Raw genomic sequence first — 14,276 nt, forward strand, 5'->3', positions numbered from 1 at the left:
GAGAATTTGTGAGCAAACTTATTTGGAGTTCCTCAGAGTTTGTTTAGCAGTAGTAAAATATAGGTCACTATATGTTTTTCAGAGTTGAGAGTAACACAGTAATAAGATCCTAATATGATCTTTCTTCTTCCACCTATGACTGATTACTCCATAGTTTAGTTTTAGGAGTTGGCCAGAAACTAGTAAATGTGGGTAAAGATGATACTTTTTCTGTAAAAAAGACTTTGGGGATAAGCAGTAAGTTATTCTAGCTGCCATGTAGCCTGCTATTTGTGTTTCTGTAGGCTAGAACTATTCACTGCAGGATGCTTTGAGCCCTTTGTTTGCTACTGCTACAACGGCAAAATCAATGAGACAGGAGTACTAGGTAATAGACTATGAAGCAATTTTAATTTAAATTTGGATAAATTTATATATACAACTTAGTTGCTATTATCAGGTGGTAGTTTTTTAAAATATTTTTTATAATTTAAACAATTTTTTGTTCTTTTTTTTTCTTTAGCTCTGTTCACTCCAAATTCCTTTCAAAGGTGGTAGTTTTTAAAAAAATTTTTTGAGATAGAGTCTTGCCCTGTTGCTAGAGGTAGAGTATAGTGGTGTCATCATAGCTCACTGCAGCTGCGAACTGGGCTCAAGTGATCTTCCTGTCTTAGCCTCCTGAGTGGCTGGGACTGACTATAGATAGATGCCACCATGCCCAGCTAATTTTTTATTTTTGTAAAGACAGGTGTCTCACTATGTTGCTCAGGCTGGTCTCAAATTCCTGACCTCAAGCAGTTCTCTTGAGAAAACTCCCATAGTGCTAGGATTACAGGCATGAGCTACTGTGCCTGGCTTCAGATGGTAGTTTTTTTTTTTTTGTTTTTTTTTTTGAGATAGAGTCTTGCTCTGTCACCTGGGCTAGAGTGCTGTATCGTCAGCCTAGCTCACAGTAACCTCAAACTCCTGGGCTCAAGCAGTCCTCCTGCCTCAGCCTCCCAAGTAGCTGGGACTACAGGTGAGTGCCAGCATGTTTGGATAATTTTTCTATTTTTAGTAGGGACAGGGTCTTGCTCTTGCTCAGGCTGGTCTCAAACTCCTGAGCTCAAGTGATCCTCCTGCCTTCGCCTCCCAAAGTGCTAGGATTACAGGCGTGAGCCACTGTGCCTGGCCTCAGGTGGTAGTTTTTAATAATCTGATTATCTGGCATGAAAGCTAAGCAAATTCCGTGCTGAAAACTGTTTGTGAACAACTTCTTCAGAACAGATTGGCATTGGCAAATAAGGCAAGCTTACCATTTTTTTTAAACCAAGTATCTAAGGGTATGTCTCTTAGATGCCTTTGTGCAGAACTACCTTGCTAGGATCTCATCAGCCCAAAACTGTGTGATATTCCATAAAGTTGCGGTCTCCAACTCCTGGGCTGCTGACCAGTGTCAGTCTGTGGCTTATTAGGAACCAGGCTGCACAGCAGGAGGTGAGCAGCGGGTCAGTAAGTGAAACTTTATTTGTATTTACAGCTGCTCCCCATCACTGGCATCACCACAAAGGTCTGACTCCTGTCAGATCAGCGGTAGCATTAGATTCTCATAGGAGCGTCAACCCTACTGTAAACTGTGCATGTGAAGGATCTAGGTTGTGTGCTCCTTATGAGAATCTAATGCCTGATTAACTGAGGTGGAGCTGAGGTGATCATGCTAGCGCTGGGGAGTGGCTGCAAATATAGATCATTAGCAGAAAGGTTGCACAATAAATGTAATGTGCTTAAATCATCCCCAAAATATCACCCCGCCTTGTGGAAAAATTGTCTTCCATTGTCTTTCATGAAACCATTCCCTGGTGCCAGAAAGGCTGGGGACTGCTGCCTGAAAGTGTTTTGTTTTTTTGAGACAGAGTCTCGCTTTGTTGCCCAGGCTAGAGTGAGTGCCGTGGCGTCAGCCTAGCTCACAGCAACCTCAAACTCCTGGGCTCAAGCAATCCTCCTGCCTCAGCCTCCTGAGTAGCTGGGACTACAGGCATGCGCCATCATGCCCGGCTAATTTTTTCTAAATATATTAGTTGGCCAATTAATTTCTTTCTATTTATAGTAGAGACAGGGTCTTGCTCTTTCTCAGGCTGGTTTTGAACTTCCGATCTTGAGCAATCCGTCCGCCTTGCCCTCCCAGAGTGCTGGGATTACAGGCGTGAGCCACCGCACCCGGCCCTTAAAGTGTTTATATCGACAGTGAGAAATGTCTAAAGTTTCAACTTAGTCATATTACTATAAGAATATCTTGCCTTTTAAGGTAAAGCAATTGTATGAAAAAGTTAAAATATGTATATATATTTAGAATCATGCTTTTAAATTAGAATCATAGTTTATAAATAGAAAGATGGGTTATATGGCAAATAAAAGAATCAGTAGTAAAATCCTGTGATAATTTGTCACATAATAACAATATGAATTTGGATATAACACAATTGTCTTCTGACCTCCATTCATTTCCCATGCTTAAATGGGATGGGATAAAGCCCCTTATTCACTGAGGTTAAAGAGGGACATGGAGGGGGAAGGGGCCCTTAGAAACATTGGTATAATATATTAGAAACATTAATTGTCCATAAAATTAGAGAAAATTTATATAGGAATTCAGAAATGGAAGAGATGCCTTCAAGCTTGGGATGGTCATGGAAGGTTTCACAAAGAGGCTGGGTAGCATATAGAGGGGAAGAAAGATAGTGAACATCCTAAGTAGGTAAAACAGAATTAATACAAACACAAACATAGAAAAACACTTTGGGAAGAAGGCTCATATAGGAAAATAGCAGGATAAAAATGGAAGAGGTAAGTTAAAAGTTCAGCTCAGATTGTATTATTGAGAATTAGGGTACAAAGTTTGGACATTATTCTGCAGGAGAGACCTGGGAAAGTTGTGTGTGTGTGTGTTTGTGTTTAAATTGACACTTTAGAACATGTTTTAAAAAATTATTTTAAAAATCTTTGGTAATTTACATAAAGCTCACTTTTTTTTGGTGTAGAGTTGCATTTTGTCAAATGTACGGAGGTAGTATAACTACCACCATAATCAAGATACAGAACAGTTCCTTCACTCTGGTGCCGCCCCTTTGTAATCAACTCCTACCTTCACCCCCAACTCCTGGCAATCTCTGATCTATTTTCTCTTACTATAATTTTTGAGTTTTCCAGAATGTCATATAAGTGAAATCATATAGTATATAGTCTTTTTTTTTTTTTTTGAGACAGAGTCTCGCTTGTTGACCAGGCTAGAGTGAGTGCCGTGGCGTCAGCCTAGCTCACAGCAACCTCAAACTCCTGGGCTCAAGCAATCCTTCTGCCTCAGCCTCCCAAGTAGCTGGGACTACAGGCATGCGCCACCATGCCTGGCTAATTTTATATATATATTAGTTGGCCAATTAATTTCTTTCTATTTATAGTAGAGACGAGGTCTTGCTCTTGCTCAGGCTGGTTTCGAACTCCTGACCTCGAGCAATCCGCCTGCCTCAGCCTCCCAGAGTGCTAGGATTAGAGGCGTGAACCACAGCGCCCGGCTTAGTATATAGTCTTTTGAGTCTGGCTTTTCACTTAGCATAGTACATTTAAGCTTCTTGTTGTCTATATCAGTATTCTTTATCTTATTAGGTCATGGTCTATAGTATGGATGTATCATTCACCAGTTAAAGACCATTTGGGTTGCTTCCAGTTTTGGGTGATTATATGTAAAGCCACTATAAACATTTGTGTACAGGTTTTATGTGGATATACTGTAAGTTCTCATTTTTTTTTGGGTAAAATACCTAGGAGAAGTATTGCTAGGTCATATGGTAAAAGTACAGGTATGTGTCACTTAATGATGGAGATATCTTCTGAGAAATGTGTCATTAGGCAATTTTGTCATTGCATAAAGATAATGGAGTATACTTGGACAAACCTAGATGCTATGCCCTGTTATACACCTAGACTATTGCCTATTGCTCCTGGGCTGCAAACTTGTTCAACATGTTAACTATACTGAATATTATAGGCAATTGTAACACAATGGTAAGTATTTTTGCATCTAAACATAGAAAAAGTACAGTAAAAATATGGTATTATAATCTTATAGGACCACTGTTGTACTTGTGGTCTGTTGTTGACTATTATGTGGCTCATGGCTACATATTTAAGTTTATAAGTAATTGCCACCTGCATCATTTTATACTTCCATCAGCCATTTAGGAGAGTTCCAGTTGCTCTGATTCCTCATCAGCACTTGTGTTGTCAAGTTTTACATTTTTTTGTTTTTAGCTGTTCTAATAGGTGTATAGGATGGTTTTAATTTCTATTCCCCTAATAACTAGTAATGTTGAGCGTCTTTCCCTGTGCTTATTTGCCATCTGTGTATGTTCTTTGGTGAAGTATCTATTCAAATTTTTTGTCCATTTAAAAAAAATAGGCAGTTTTTTTATTCTTAAATTTTGAAAATTTTATTTATATATTTTAGATATAAGCCATTTATCCATTATGCACTTTACAATGTTTTCATCTAATCTTTTGGCTTGTCTCTTCATTAACAGTGTTTTTCACAGAGCAGAAGTCCTTAATTATGATGAAGTCCAGTTCTATGATTATTTTTTCTTTTATGGTTCATGCTTTTTTGTTGCTGTATCTAAAGAATCTTTGCCTAACCAAAGGTCACAAAATTTTCTCCTGCCTTCTTCTAGATTTTATAGTTTTAGGTTTTCCATTTAGGACTATGATCCATTTTGAGTTATTTTCATAGAATATTTAAGGGATGGGTTAAGGTTCAATATTTTTTGCATGTGGTGGGTGTCTCAATTTGTTCCAACATCATTTGTTTAAAAGACTGTCATTTCTTTATTAAATTGCCTTTGTACCTTTATCAAAAATCAATTAACTACATGTATAGGTCTATTTATGGGCTCTCCATTTTGTTCCATTGATCTGTCCTTTCACCAGTACCATGCTGTATTACTGAGTCTTCCAACTTTGTTCTTTTGTCTGAAAATTGTTTTTGTTATTGTAATTCCTTTGCCTTTCCGTAACTTTCATAATCAGCTAGTTAATTTTCTAAAAACAAAACAGTCTTGCTTGGATTTTTTATTGGAAATTGCATTGAATCTATGGATCAATTTGAGTGAATTGACATCTTAATAAAAATGAGACTTCCAATTCATGAACCTGGCTTACCTATCCACTTATTTAGGTCATCTTTGATTTCTTTGACCAGTGTCTTGTAGTTTTCAGTAGGTCCTACACGTAATTTGTCTGATTTATACCTAAGTATTTTATATTTTTGGTATTACTCTAAATGATACTTTAAAAGAATTTTGATTTCTAATTGCTCATTGCTAGTATATAGAAACACAATTGATTTTTTAATATGATTTTATATTCTTTGACCTTACTGAACTCACTGATTAGTTCTCAGAACTTTTTTATAGATTCCTTGGATTTTTAAATGTAGAATTATCATGTTGTCTGTGAATAAAGACAGTTTTATTTCTTTCTTTCCAATCTACATTTTTTAATTTGTTTTTCTTACCTTATTGCGCAGGCTAAGACCTCCAACATGATGTTGAATGGGAGTGATGAGAGTAGATATCTTTGCCTTGCTTGGGACCTGGGAAGATGAGAGTGATCCTGTAAAAATCTATTTTGGCTGACAACTAACATTGCTCTACTGCTAAGGAACAATTCAAGCCTTCTGCCTTTTCATGTAAAATGCACACAAATAAATAATGAGAAATATTAAAGATAAATATTAATTAAAAACTTTAGTTATATAACATGAATTTGAATAGTAAGAGACAGGCCAGAATGAGTGATCTGTTGCAATAGTTTAGATGGAGGTAATTGGTGGGTAAACTAGGCTGATGACATTAGAAGTGAAAAGGAATGATCAAGGCCAGGCACGGTGGCTCATGCCTGTAATCCTAGCACTCTGGGAGGCCGAGGCGGACGGATTGCTCGAGGTCAGGAGTTCGAAACCAGCCTGATCAAGAGCGAGACCCCGTCTCTACTATAAATAGAAAGAAATTAATTGGCCAACTAATATATTTAGAAAAAATTAGCCGGGCATGGTGGCGCATGCCTGTAGTCCCAGCTGCTCAGGAGGCTGAGGCAGGAGTTTGAGGTTGCTGTGAGCTAGGCTGACGCCACGGCACTCACTCTAGCCTGGGCAACAAAGCGAGACTCTGTCTCCAAAAAAAAAAAAAAGAAAGAAAGAAAACAGCAAAGGAGAGAGAAAGTGACCTGTCAGAGTAGTAGAAAAACCAGCATTTATTTATCATTCTTTCATTTTCTTATTAGCCTACCCAGTGAATCCAGGATCATATAGTATCAAAGTAACTTGGAGGGTGGGATGGCCAGCAGTTCTAGGTGTTGCAGAAAAGTTAAGAAGAATGAGACTTGCGGAAAAAGCCGGTAGGTTCTGAAATTAGGAGATTTCTTTAGAAAGCAAATGTTCCATGAAGTAAAATTGTGTTGGTAGGGTGAGGGAGCAGTACCATGTTCTGAAGAGATTGATGGTGAGCAAGGAGAGACAGCAGTTGTAAATTATTAATTCTAGAGACATTTAGTAGTGGAAAGATGAAAAGATTTAGGATAACAGGCATTGAAGTTAATAAGTTCAAGGTGGTCTTTATTGTTGCTATTGTTTTTAAGAATATAGGATATCAGTATGTAGTTATCATTAAAGGGAAAGGAGCTCATGATGATGGAATGTTTGAAAGGCAGTAATGACAATAACAATCATTCATCTAGAAATTACTATATGCTGGATATTGATATTAGCACTTCACATGTATTAACTCATTTTAGTTCTCACAATAAACTCTAAGATAGATATCATTTGGATTTACTGACATGTAGGGTGTATGTACCAATGCAAACATAGTTTCTTAGATAAATAATAAGTTGCTATAAAGATGAACAGAAACTAGAAATGTGAACAACTATCCCTGCTTAAACTGTTTGGATATTTCAGTGTGGTACAGTTTGTCTTCCCAACGTTTGGATTACTTTTGGCTTTAATCACTAGTAATCCTAGCACTCTGGGAGGACAAGGCGGGAGGTTTGCTTGAGCTCAGGAGGTTGAGACCAGCCTGAGCACGAGCGAGGTCCCATCTCTACTAAAAGTATAACAATTAGCTGGGTGTAGTCAGTCGTGTGTGCCTGTGGTCCCAGCTGCTCGGGAGGCTGAGGCAGGAGGATTGCTTGAGCCCAGGAGTTTGAGGTTGCTGTGAGCTAGGTTGACACCAGGGCACTCTACTCAGGGCAATGGAGTGAGACTCTGTCTCAAAAAAAAAAAAACAAAACACACACACACAAAAAAACGCTCTTTTTCGTGGCGCCTGGGAGGCAATCAGCTGCTTCACGATGAAGCTGAATATCTCCTTCCCAGCCACTGGCTGCCAGAAACTCATTGAAGTGGACGATGAACGCAAACTTCGTACTTTCTATGAGAAGCGTATGGCCACGGAAGTTGCTGCTGACGCTCTGGGTGAAGAAGGGAAGGGTTACGTGGTCCAAATCAGTGGTGGGAACGACAAGCAAGGTTTCCCCATGACGCAGGGTGTCTTGACCCATGGCCGTGTTCTCCTGCTACTGAGTAAGGGGCATTCCTGTTACAGACCAAGGAGAACTGGAGAAAGAAAGCGCAAATCTGTTCGTGGTTGTATTGTGGATGCCAACTTGAGTGGTCTCAACTTGGTTATTGTAAAAAAAGGAGAGAAGGATATCCCAGGACTGACTGATATTACAGTACCTTGTCGTCTGGGGCCCAAAAGTGCTAGCAGAATCCGCAAACTCTTCAATCTGTCTAAAGAAGATGATGTTCGCCAGTATGTTGTGAGGAAGCCCTTAAATAAAGAAGGTAAGAAACCTAGGACCAAAGCACCCAAGATTCAGCGACTTGTAATGCCACGTGTCCTGCAACATAAACGCCGGCGTATTGCTCTGAAGAAGCAGCGTACTAAGAAAAATAAGGAAGAGGCTGCAGAATATGATAAACTTTTGGCCAAGAGAATGAAGGAGGCCAAAGAAAAGCGCCAGGAACAGATTGCCAAGAGACGTAGGCTGTCCTCTCTGAGAGCATCTACTTCTAAGTCTGAGTCGAGCCAAAAATAAGATTTTTTGAGTTAAATAATAAGACCATATCCTAAAAAAACAAAACAAAACAAAAAAAACCAACTAGTAATAGGACTACTCTCCCTTCATTAGAAACTGAGATACTGTTCATGGTTTTTCCATTTGAATCATTGATCAGTTGAACATGGTCATTCTTTATAGACCTTCTAAAATGTTAACCTGTTCCTTGTAATAGATTTAGTTATTTGCCTTTTTAAGTTAAACTTTGCATTTCAAAATTAATTGTGAAATTCAAATCTTTCTTCTAGCATGTAGTTAATTTGTGTTGACATACCACTTATCCTAGGTGAGGCCAGTTTGTTCTTTTTATACAATTAGTGGACGTACTCTTGTTGGCTTACAACTTTTTAGTATCCTGAGGTCTGCAAAATAAAATTTACCTTTTTACTTTTACACATAGCAGTACACTCATTTCATGAACTCATTCATTCTTTGTTTTCAAAATTTGCTAGTACTGTATTTTCTCATATTATTGCATTTAATCTCAACCACTGTGTGAAATAGTATTATGCCACTGTTTCACAGATCTAGAAAACAAAGTTCAGGACAGCTAAGTGTTGTAGTTTGTCTGGGATTATACAAAGTATTAAAAATGTGGAAATTGAACCCATGTCTTCTAACTCCAAGTCTAGCCCAAGTGCTCTTTGTATTATATCAAAGTTACTCTACATCACTTGCTTCTTGCAACAACTTGGCATTATGCTGTATTTGGAGCTAGTTTTTCATGTAAATAGTATTCACGCTTTATTCCATTTTGTTTTGTTTTCATATCTATACTCTTTTTGTCTTTTTCTTTTCTCTCTCTTTTTTTGAGATTGCCAATGTCATCTGGTTATTATCCACTAGTGATTTTAGTCATACTGTTGCATACAGTGTGAGGTAATTCTTACATAATTTAAAATTCTATCAATTGCTTTTCAACTTAAAAAATACAGTAATTTAAAGCATACAGAAAAGCTGCAAGAAGGCCGGGCGTGGTGGCTCATGCCTGTAATCCTAGCACTTTGGGAGGCCGAGGCAGGCGGATTGCTCAAGGTCAGGAGTTCGAAACCAGCCTGAGCGAGACCCCCGTCTCTACCAAAAATAGAAAGAAATTAATTGACCAACTAAAAATATATATACAAAAAATTAGTCGGGCATGGTGGCGCATGCCTGTAGTCCCAGCTACTCGGGAGGCTGAGGCAGTAGGATCGCTGAGCCCCGGAGATTGAGGTTGCTGTGAGCCAGGCTGACGCCACGGCACTCACTCTAGCCTGGGCAACAAAGTGAGACTCTGTCTCAAAAAAAAAAAAGAAAAGCTGCAAGAAATGGTACAAAGAATTCCCATATATTCTACAGCCAGATCTACCTATTGTTAAAATTTTATTGTGTTTGCTTTACCATGTGTTCTCTTTCTTTCCCTCCCTCCACATATACATATACAGAGTCATGAGTCACTTACCAAGGGGAGTATGTTCTGAGAAATGTGTTATTAGGTATAGTATAGTAAATATTAGGTAACTATAGTAAATAAATACATAAACTAGTAACATAGTCATTTATTATCATTACCAAGTATTATATACTGCACATAACTGTGCTATCCTTTCTTTTTTCTTTTTTTTTTTTTTTTTGAGACAGAGTCTTACTCTTTTGCCCGGACTAGAGTGCCGTGTCATCAGCCTAGCTCACAGCAACCTCAGATTCTTGGGCTCAAGCAATCCTCCTGCCTCAGCCTCCTGAGTAGCTGGGACTACAGGCATGTGCCACCATGCCCAGCTAATTTTTTTTTTTTTTTTTTTGAGACAGAGTCTCACTTTGTTGTCCAGGCTAGAGTGAGTGCCGTGGCGTCAGCCTAGCTCACAGCAACCTCAAACTCCTGGGCTTGAGTGATCCTTCTGCCTCAGCCTCCCGAGTAGCTGGGACTACAGGCATGTGCCACCATGCCCGGCTAATTTTTTTATATATATATCAGTTGGCCAATTAATTTCTTTCTATTTATAGTAGAGACGAGGTCTCGCTCTTGCTCAGGCTGGTTTTGAACTCCTGACCTTGAGCAATCCGCCCGCCTCGGCCTCCCAAGAGCTAGGATTACAGGCGTGAGCCACAGCGCCCGGCCGCCCAGCTAATTTTTAAGTAGAGACAGGGTGTCACTCTTGCTCAGGCTGGTTTCGAACTTCTGACCTTGAGCGATCCTGCCTTGGCTTCCCAGAGTGCCAGAATTACAGACGTGAGCCACTGCACCCAGTGTGCTATACTTTTGTACAACTGGCAGTGCAATAAGTTTGTTTACACCAGCATTGCCACAAATGTGGGTAATGTTGCACTGTGACATTAGGATGGCTACCACATCAGTAGGTTATAGGAATGTTTCAGCTCCATTATAATGTTATGGGACCACCATGTGGTCCATTGTTGATTGAAATGTTGTACAGTATGACTGTGTGTGTGTGTGTATATATATATATATATATATATATTTTTTTTTTCCTGAACCATTTGAGAGTAAGTTGTAGACATTATGCTCATTTATACCTAAATACTTCAGTATTGCCTAAGAAGTTCTTTTTATATAACAAGTTAGACATTAGAGCAATATATAGATAGAATTATGATTTTCTTTCTCATCTTCAGTAGATGGCATTTTAGAAGGATTATGTTGTTTGATGCTGGACCTACAACTTAAGTGAGAAGTTTTTTGTCATCTGTTTTTCTCTGGACCATTTGTTACTGCCTCTACCTTTGTTCTTTTTGGCTTTTACCTCTAGTTTCTGACACACCTAGAGCAGGTGTGAGAACTTATTGCCTTACCCTACAATAATGCTGCCATTCAGAGCCTGGGAATCTTTTTTCTGCTACTGCCTTTTTTTCCCTTTGCTCCCTGTACTCAGAGGTATGTGTCATAGGGCAGGCTGAGTTTCAGTAAGCTCCTAATGTGGATACTGGAAACTCCACCTGCCTGCCAAGTCTTTTTGGCTACAAGCAAAGTGGAGGCTTGGTACTTGTCATTCCTTTGCAGTAGTTGAGCTGAAGGAATGCTGAATGGCTTGTTGGAAGTTGCTTAGCAACGTCAAGTCGGGTGTGTATGAGGGTGTGTGTAGAGAGGTGAGGGTCTTGTTGTCTGTGTGGGAGATATGGGTTCTTTCCTGGTGTCATGTTAATTATGAGGCAGTATTTATTGAGTGCCTCCTTATAACTACCACTGTGATGGGAGCTTCTGGAATAGAATAATAAAATACATAATTTAATCACAGTGGGTAATAGGTAAATAATTCTAGTTCTGCAACTTAACCATCTTTGAAGTGGGCAAGTTAATGTCTTTATGCCTCACTTTATTCTTTTGTAAAATGGAACCATTAATACCTACCTGATAGGGCTGTTATGAAGAATAAATAAAGAATGTAAATATAATGATTAGCACATGCCTGGCACTAGTTACTATTTCATTTTGTGTAGTCAAATTCAGGATTTATGACTGATACCATATAAAACAGAGAATAATAAAAACAGAATAATATGGCAGTATAATGTATAATCAAATACTTTAATTGTGACATGTAGATTATAAATAGTCTGGGAATTTAGAGAAGGGAAAGAACAGTCTTATGCAACCATTTAATACTCCTGTGCCTCAGTTTTTCCACTGGACACACTGTGGATGATGCTAGGTGATCTCCCAGAGAATGATAAAGATGTTAAAACATTTTGCTTTTTTAGGTGGTGCATATGATGGTGGGAAGGAAAGGAGAAGTTTGAGGAACTATTAGAAACCAAATTTAGCACTTAATATTCTTAATTTTTTCCTTATGCGGACAAGGCAGCTTTACAGGAAAACTTAAAGCTGGAGATAAGGTGCTTTCCTTCCAGAAAAGGTGCTTGCTTTGATATTCTCCCTGTTGCCTCACTGGCATTTTAATTAGTTGAAAACTAAAGTTGGTCAATGGATCGCCTCTGATTGTGAGCCCCTTTCATATAATAATCTGGGGATTTAAGTGATTTATAACCCACATTGTCTTTCTGATCCTCTGGCAGAAATTAAACAAACAAACAAATAGGGCAGAAGTAGATTTAGTTCTCTTGGACTAGATGTTAAGGACATGTGAGTTACTCACCGTCAGTGTTTCTCTGGGATGGGATGTCTTTGCTCAAAACAGTTTAGACTCCTAATTTGGCCCTTCTACCGTTAAGCAGGTTTTCATAACCATACAACTGGAAAACACCTTTTAAAAAGTGTTTTATTCACAACATCCAAAGGAAAACTGTTTCAATTCCTAATTTGGTGTGTGCATACTTAGTGATTTTTGTTTTGTTTTAAAAGTTTGTATTTGGTTTTTATTTCTGTTAGGATCAACTTTCTTCTCCTTCAAGAAAATTTCAGAGAAGTTTCCCCAAAAGTAAAGTTATTCATAGCCTTTTTTTTGCCTCTCTAGTTTGAGTGTTTCTCTCTTTTGTTGTTGTTATAGTTTTTTTTTTTTTTTGGCATTGTTTGCCAAGGTTTCAAGTTTATAGTGAGAGGTGAGGCAACGTTGATCTTGGCAGAACAGACAAAGCCAGTAGAGTCATTAAGTGACGCAAGCTTTTGATTTTTTTTTCTTTCTGTTAAAGTTCTCTGACACAGCTGGCTATTCTAGTCCCAGAAGAAAAGAGAAGAGACGTTCTGAAGATCTGGATGAGACGATAAAAGTTTGGGGCACATTAAAAAGAAGCAGTGAAAACCTCAACAAAACCTCAGATAATTCAAACAAGCTTCTTGGCTTTGTGGAGTCTTTTTCAGTTGCTCAGAACTTGAATTTTTACTTCAGAGGATGATGGGACAAGGCAGTAGTGGGAGAGGAGGGTTATGTTGGATTCCTGCTTATCTGCCTGCGTCTCCTTCCAGTTGGAAAAATCTTCAGTCCACAAAAAGCATTATTAACAAGACTGAAGAATACATCTCACCTGATCCTGGATGCTGTTGGCATTGAGGATTACATCCAGTGCACCAGGACCTTATGGAGGCAGTTCAAGAAAAATAGAGAGAAGCAATACTGTTTGCATTAGTCCTGTGCTGTGTCACATTTTGGGGATTGTTTGGAACAAGTGAGGGATGGCTCTGTCATTTGGATCTAAGAGGATATTTCGAGTACCTTGAACTACATATATGATGTTTGGAAGACAGTAAACTCAAAGACTTTCCACATAAATTCACTAAATTTTGCATTCTCTTTCTTTTGAGAATTCAGCAGACAGAAATTGCCTGCCAAAAAGATATAAGACTTTCTCTGCGTTTTTGGGTTAAATGTGAACAATAATGTCTTGGAAGAGAAATTATTTTTCAGGGGGCCGTGGTAGTGTCCAAGGGATGTTTGCACCTCGGAGCTCAACCTCCATAGCCCCCAGCAAAGGCCTCAGCAATGAGCCAGGACAAAACAGCTGTTTCCTCAACAGTGCCCTGCAGGTAAGGGTAATTTCTTTCTTTTTGGTGAGTTTTGACTTTTAATTGCTAATGCTGTATTTCTGATAACTCTTTTAAATATTATACTTGACAGTCTCTGAAGTCAGTAACCTGAGGTCATTTTTTAAGTTTATCTGTATAATCTTAGGCAAGTCACTTCATCTCTTTGTTTTTTTTTTTTTTTTTTTTTTTTTTTTTGAGACAGAGTCTCACTTTGTTGCCCAGGCTAGAGTGAGTGCCATGGCGTCACCCTGGCTCACAGCAATCTCAAACTCCGGGGCTCAGCGATCCTACTGCCTCAGCCTCCCGAGTAGCTGGGACTACAGGCATGCACCACCAGGCCCGGCTAATTTTTTGTATATATTTTTAGTTGGTCAATTAATTTATTTCTATTTTTGGTAGAGACGGGGTCTCGCTCAGGCTGGTTTCGAACTCCTGACCTTGAGCAATCCGCCCGCCTCGGCCTCCCAAAGTGCTAGGATTACAGGCGTGAGCCACCACGCCCGGCCTGTTTTTTTGTTTTTAATTTTTTTTTAAACTTTGTAAAGTTGTACAGTACACTTCATCTCTTTGAATCTCAATTACTTCATTTGTAAAAAGGAGGATTAAAGATAATAAGAGAAATAAATAATAACTATTATTTACCTGCCTAAAGGGAGGTACCAGGTGATCTTTCTACTTGTTTATCAACTTTTTCTTGAACTGACTTTACCATTTCCTTTTTTTCCTTTTGAGA

The 14,276-nt window shown here is 38.7% G+C and overlaps 2 protein-coding genes across 17 annotated transcripts in view; both read left to right on the forward strand.

The window, feature by feature from the left end:
- Window positions 1-14,276, forward strand: part of USP54 (ubiquitin specific peptidase 54) — a 135,478-nt gene that overhangs the window by 49,314 nt on the left and 71,888 nt on the right. For all 16 annotated transcript variants that reach the window (XM_076010149.1, XM_076010151.1, XM_076010153.1 and 13 more), the window contains one exon: window positions 12,712-13,543. In XM_076010149.1, the coding sequence (XP_075866264.1) occupies window positions 13,397-13,543 (147 nt within the window). In that variant the 5' untranslated portion in view covers window positions 12,712-13,396. The remainder of the gene's footprint in view (window positions 1-12,711; window positions 13,544-14,276) is intronic.
- LOC105868801 (small ribosomal subunit protein eS6-like) lies at window positions 7,231-9,094 on the forward strand. Its single transcript, XM_076010166.1, has one exon. The coding sequence runs from the start codon at window positions 7,357-7,359 to the stop codon at window positions 8,104-8,106; it is 750 nt and encodes a 249-aa protein (XP_075866281.1). The 5' UTR covers window positions 7,231-7,356; the 3' UTR covers window positions 8,107-9,094.

The sequence above is a fragment of the Microcebus murinus genome, chromosome 14, assembly GCF_040939455.1.
Source record: "Microcebus murinus isolate Inina chromosome 14, M.murinus_Inina_mat1.0, whole genome shotgun sequence".
Lineage (NCBI taxonomy): Eukaryota > Metazoa > Chordata > Mammalia > Primates > Cheirogaleidae > Microcebus > Microcebus murinus.

Bases quoted from the DNA above. Each gene is read 5' to 3' on its own strand.
- LOC105868801 (XM_076010166.1), top strand. From the start codon at position 7,357: ATGAAGCTGAATATCTCCTTCCCAGCCACTGGCTGCCAGAAACTCATT.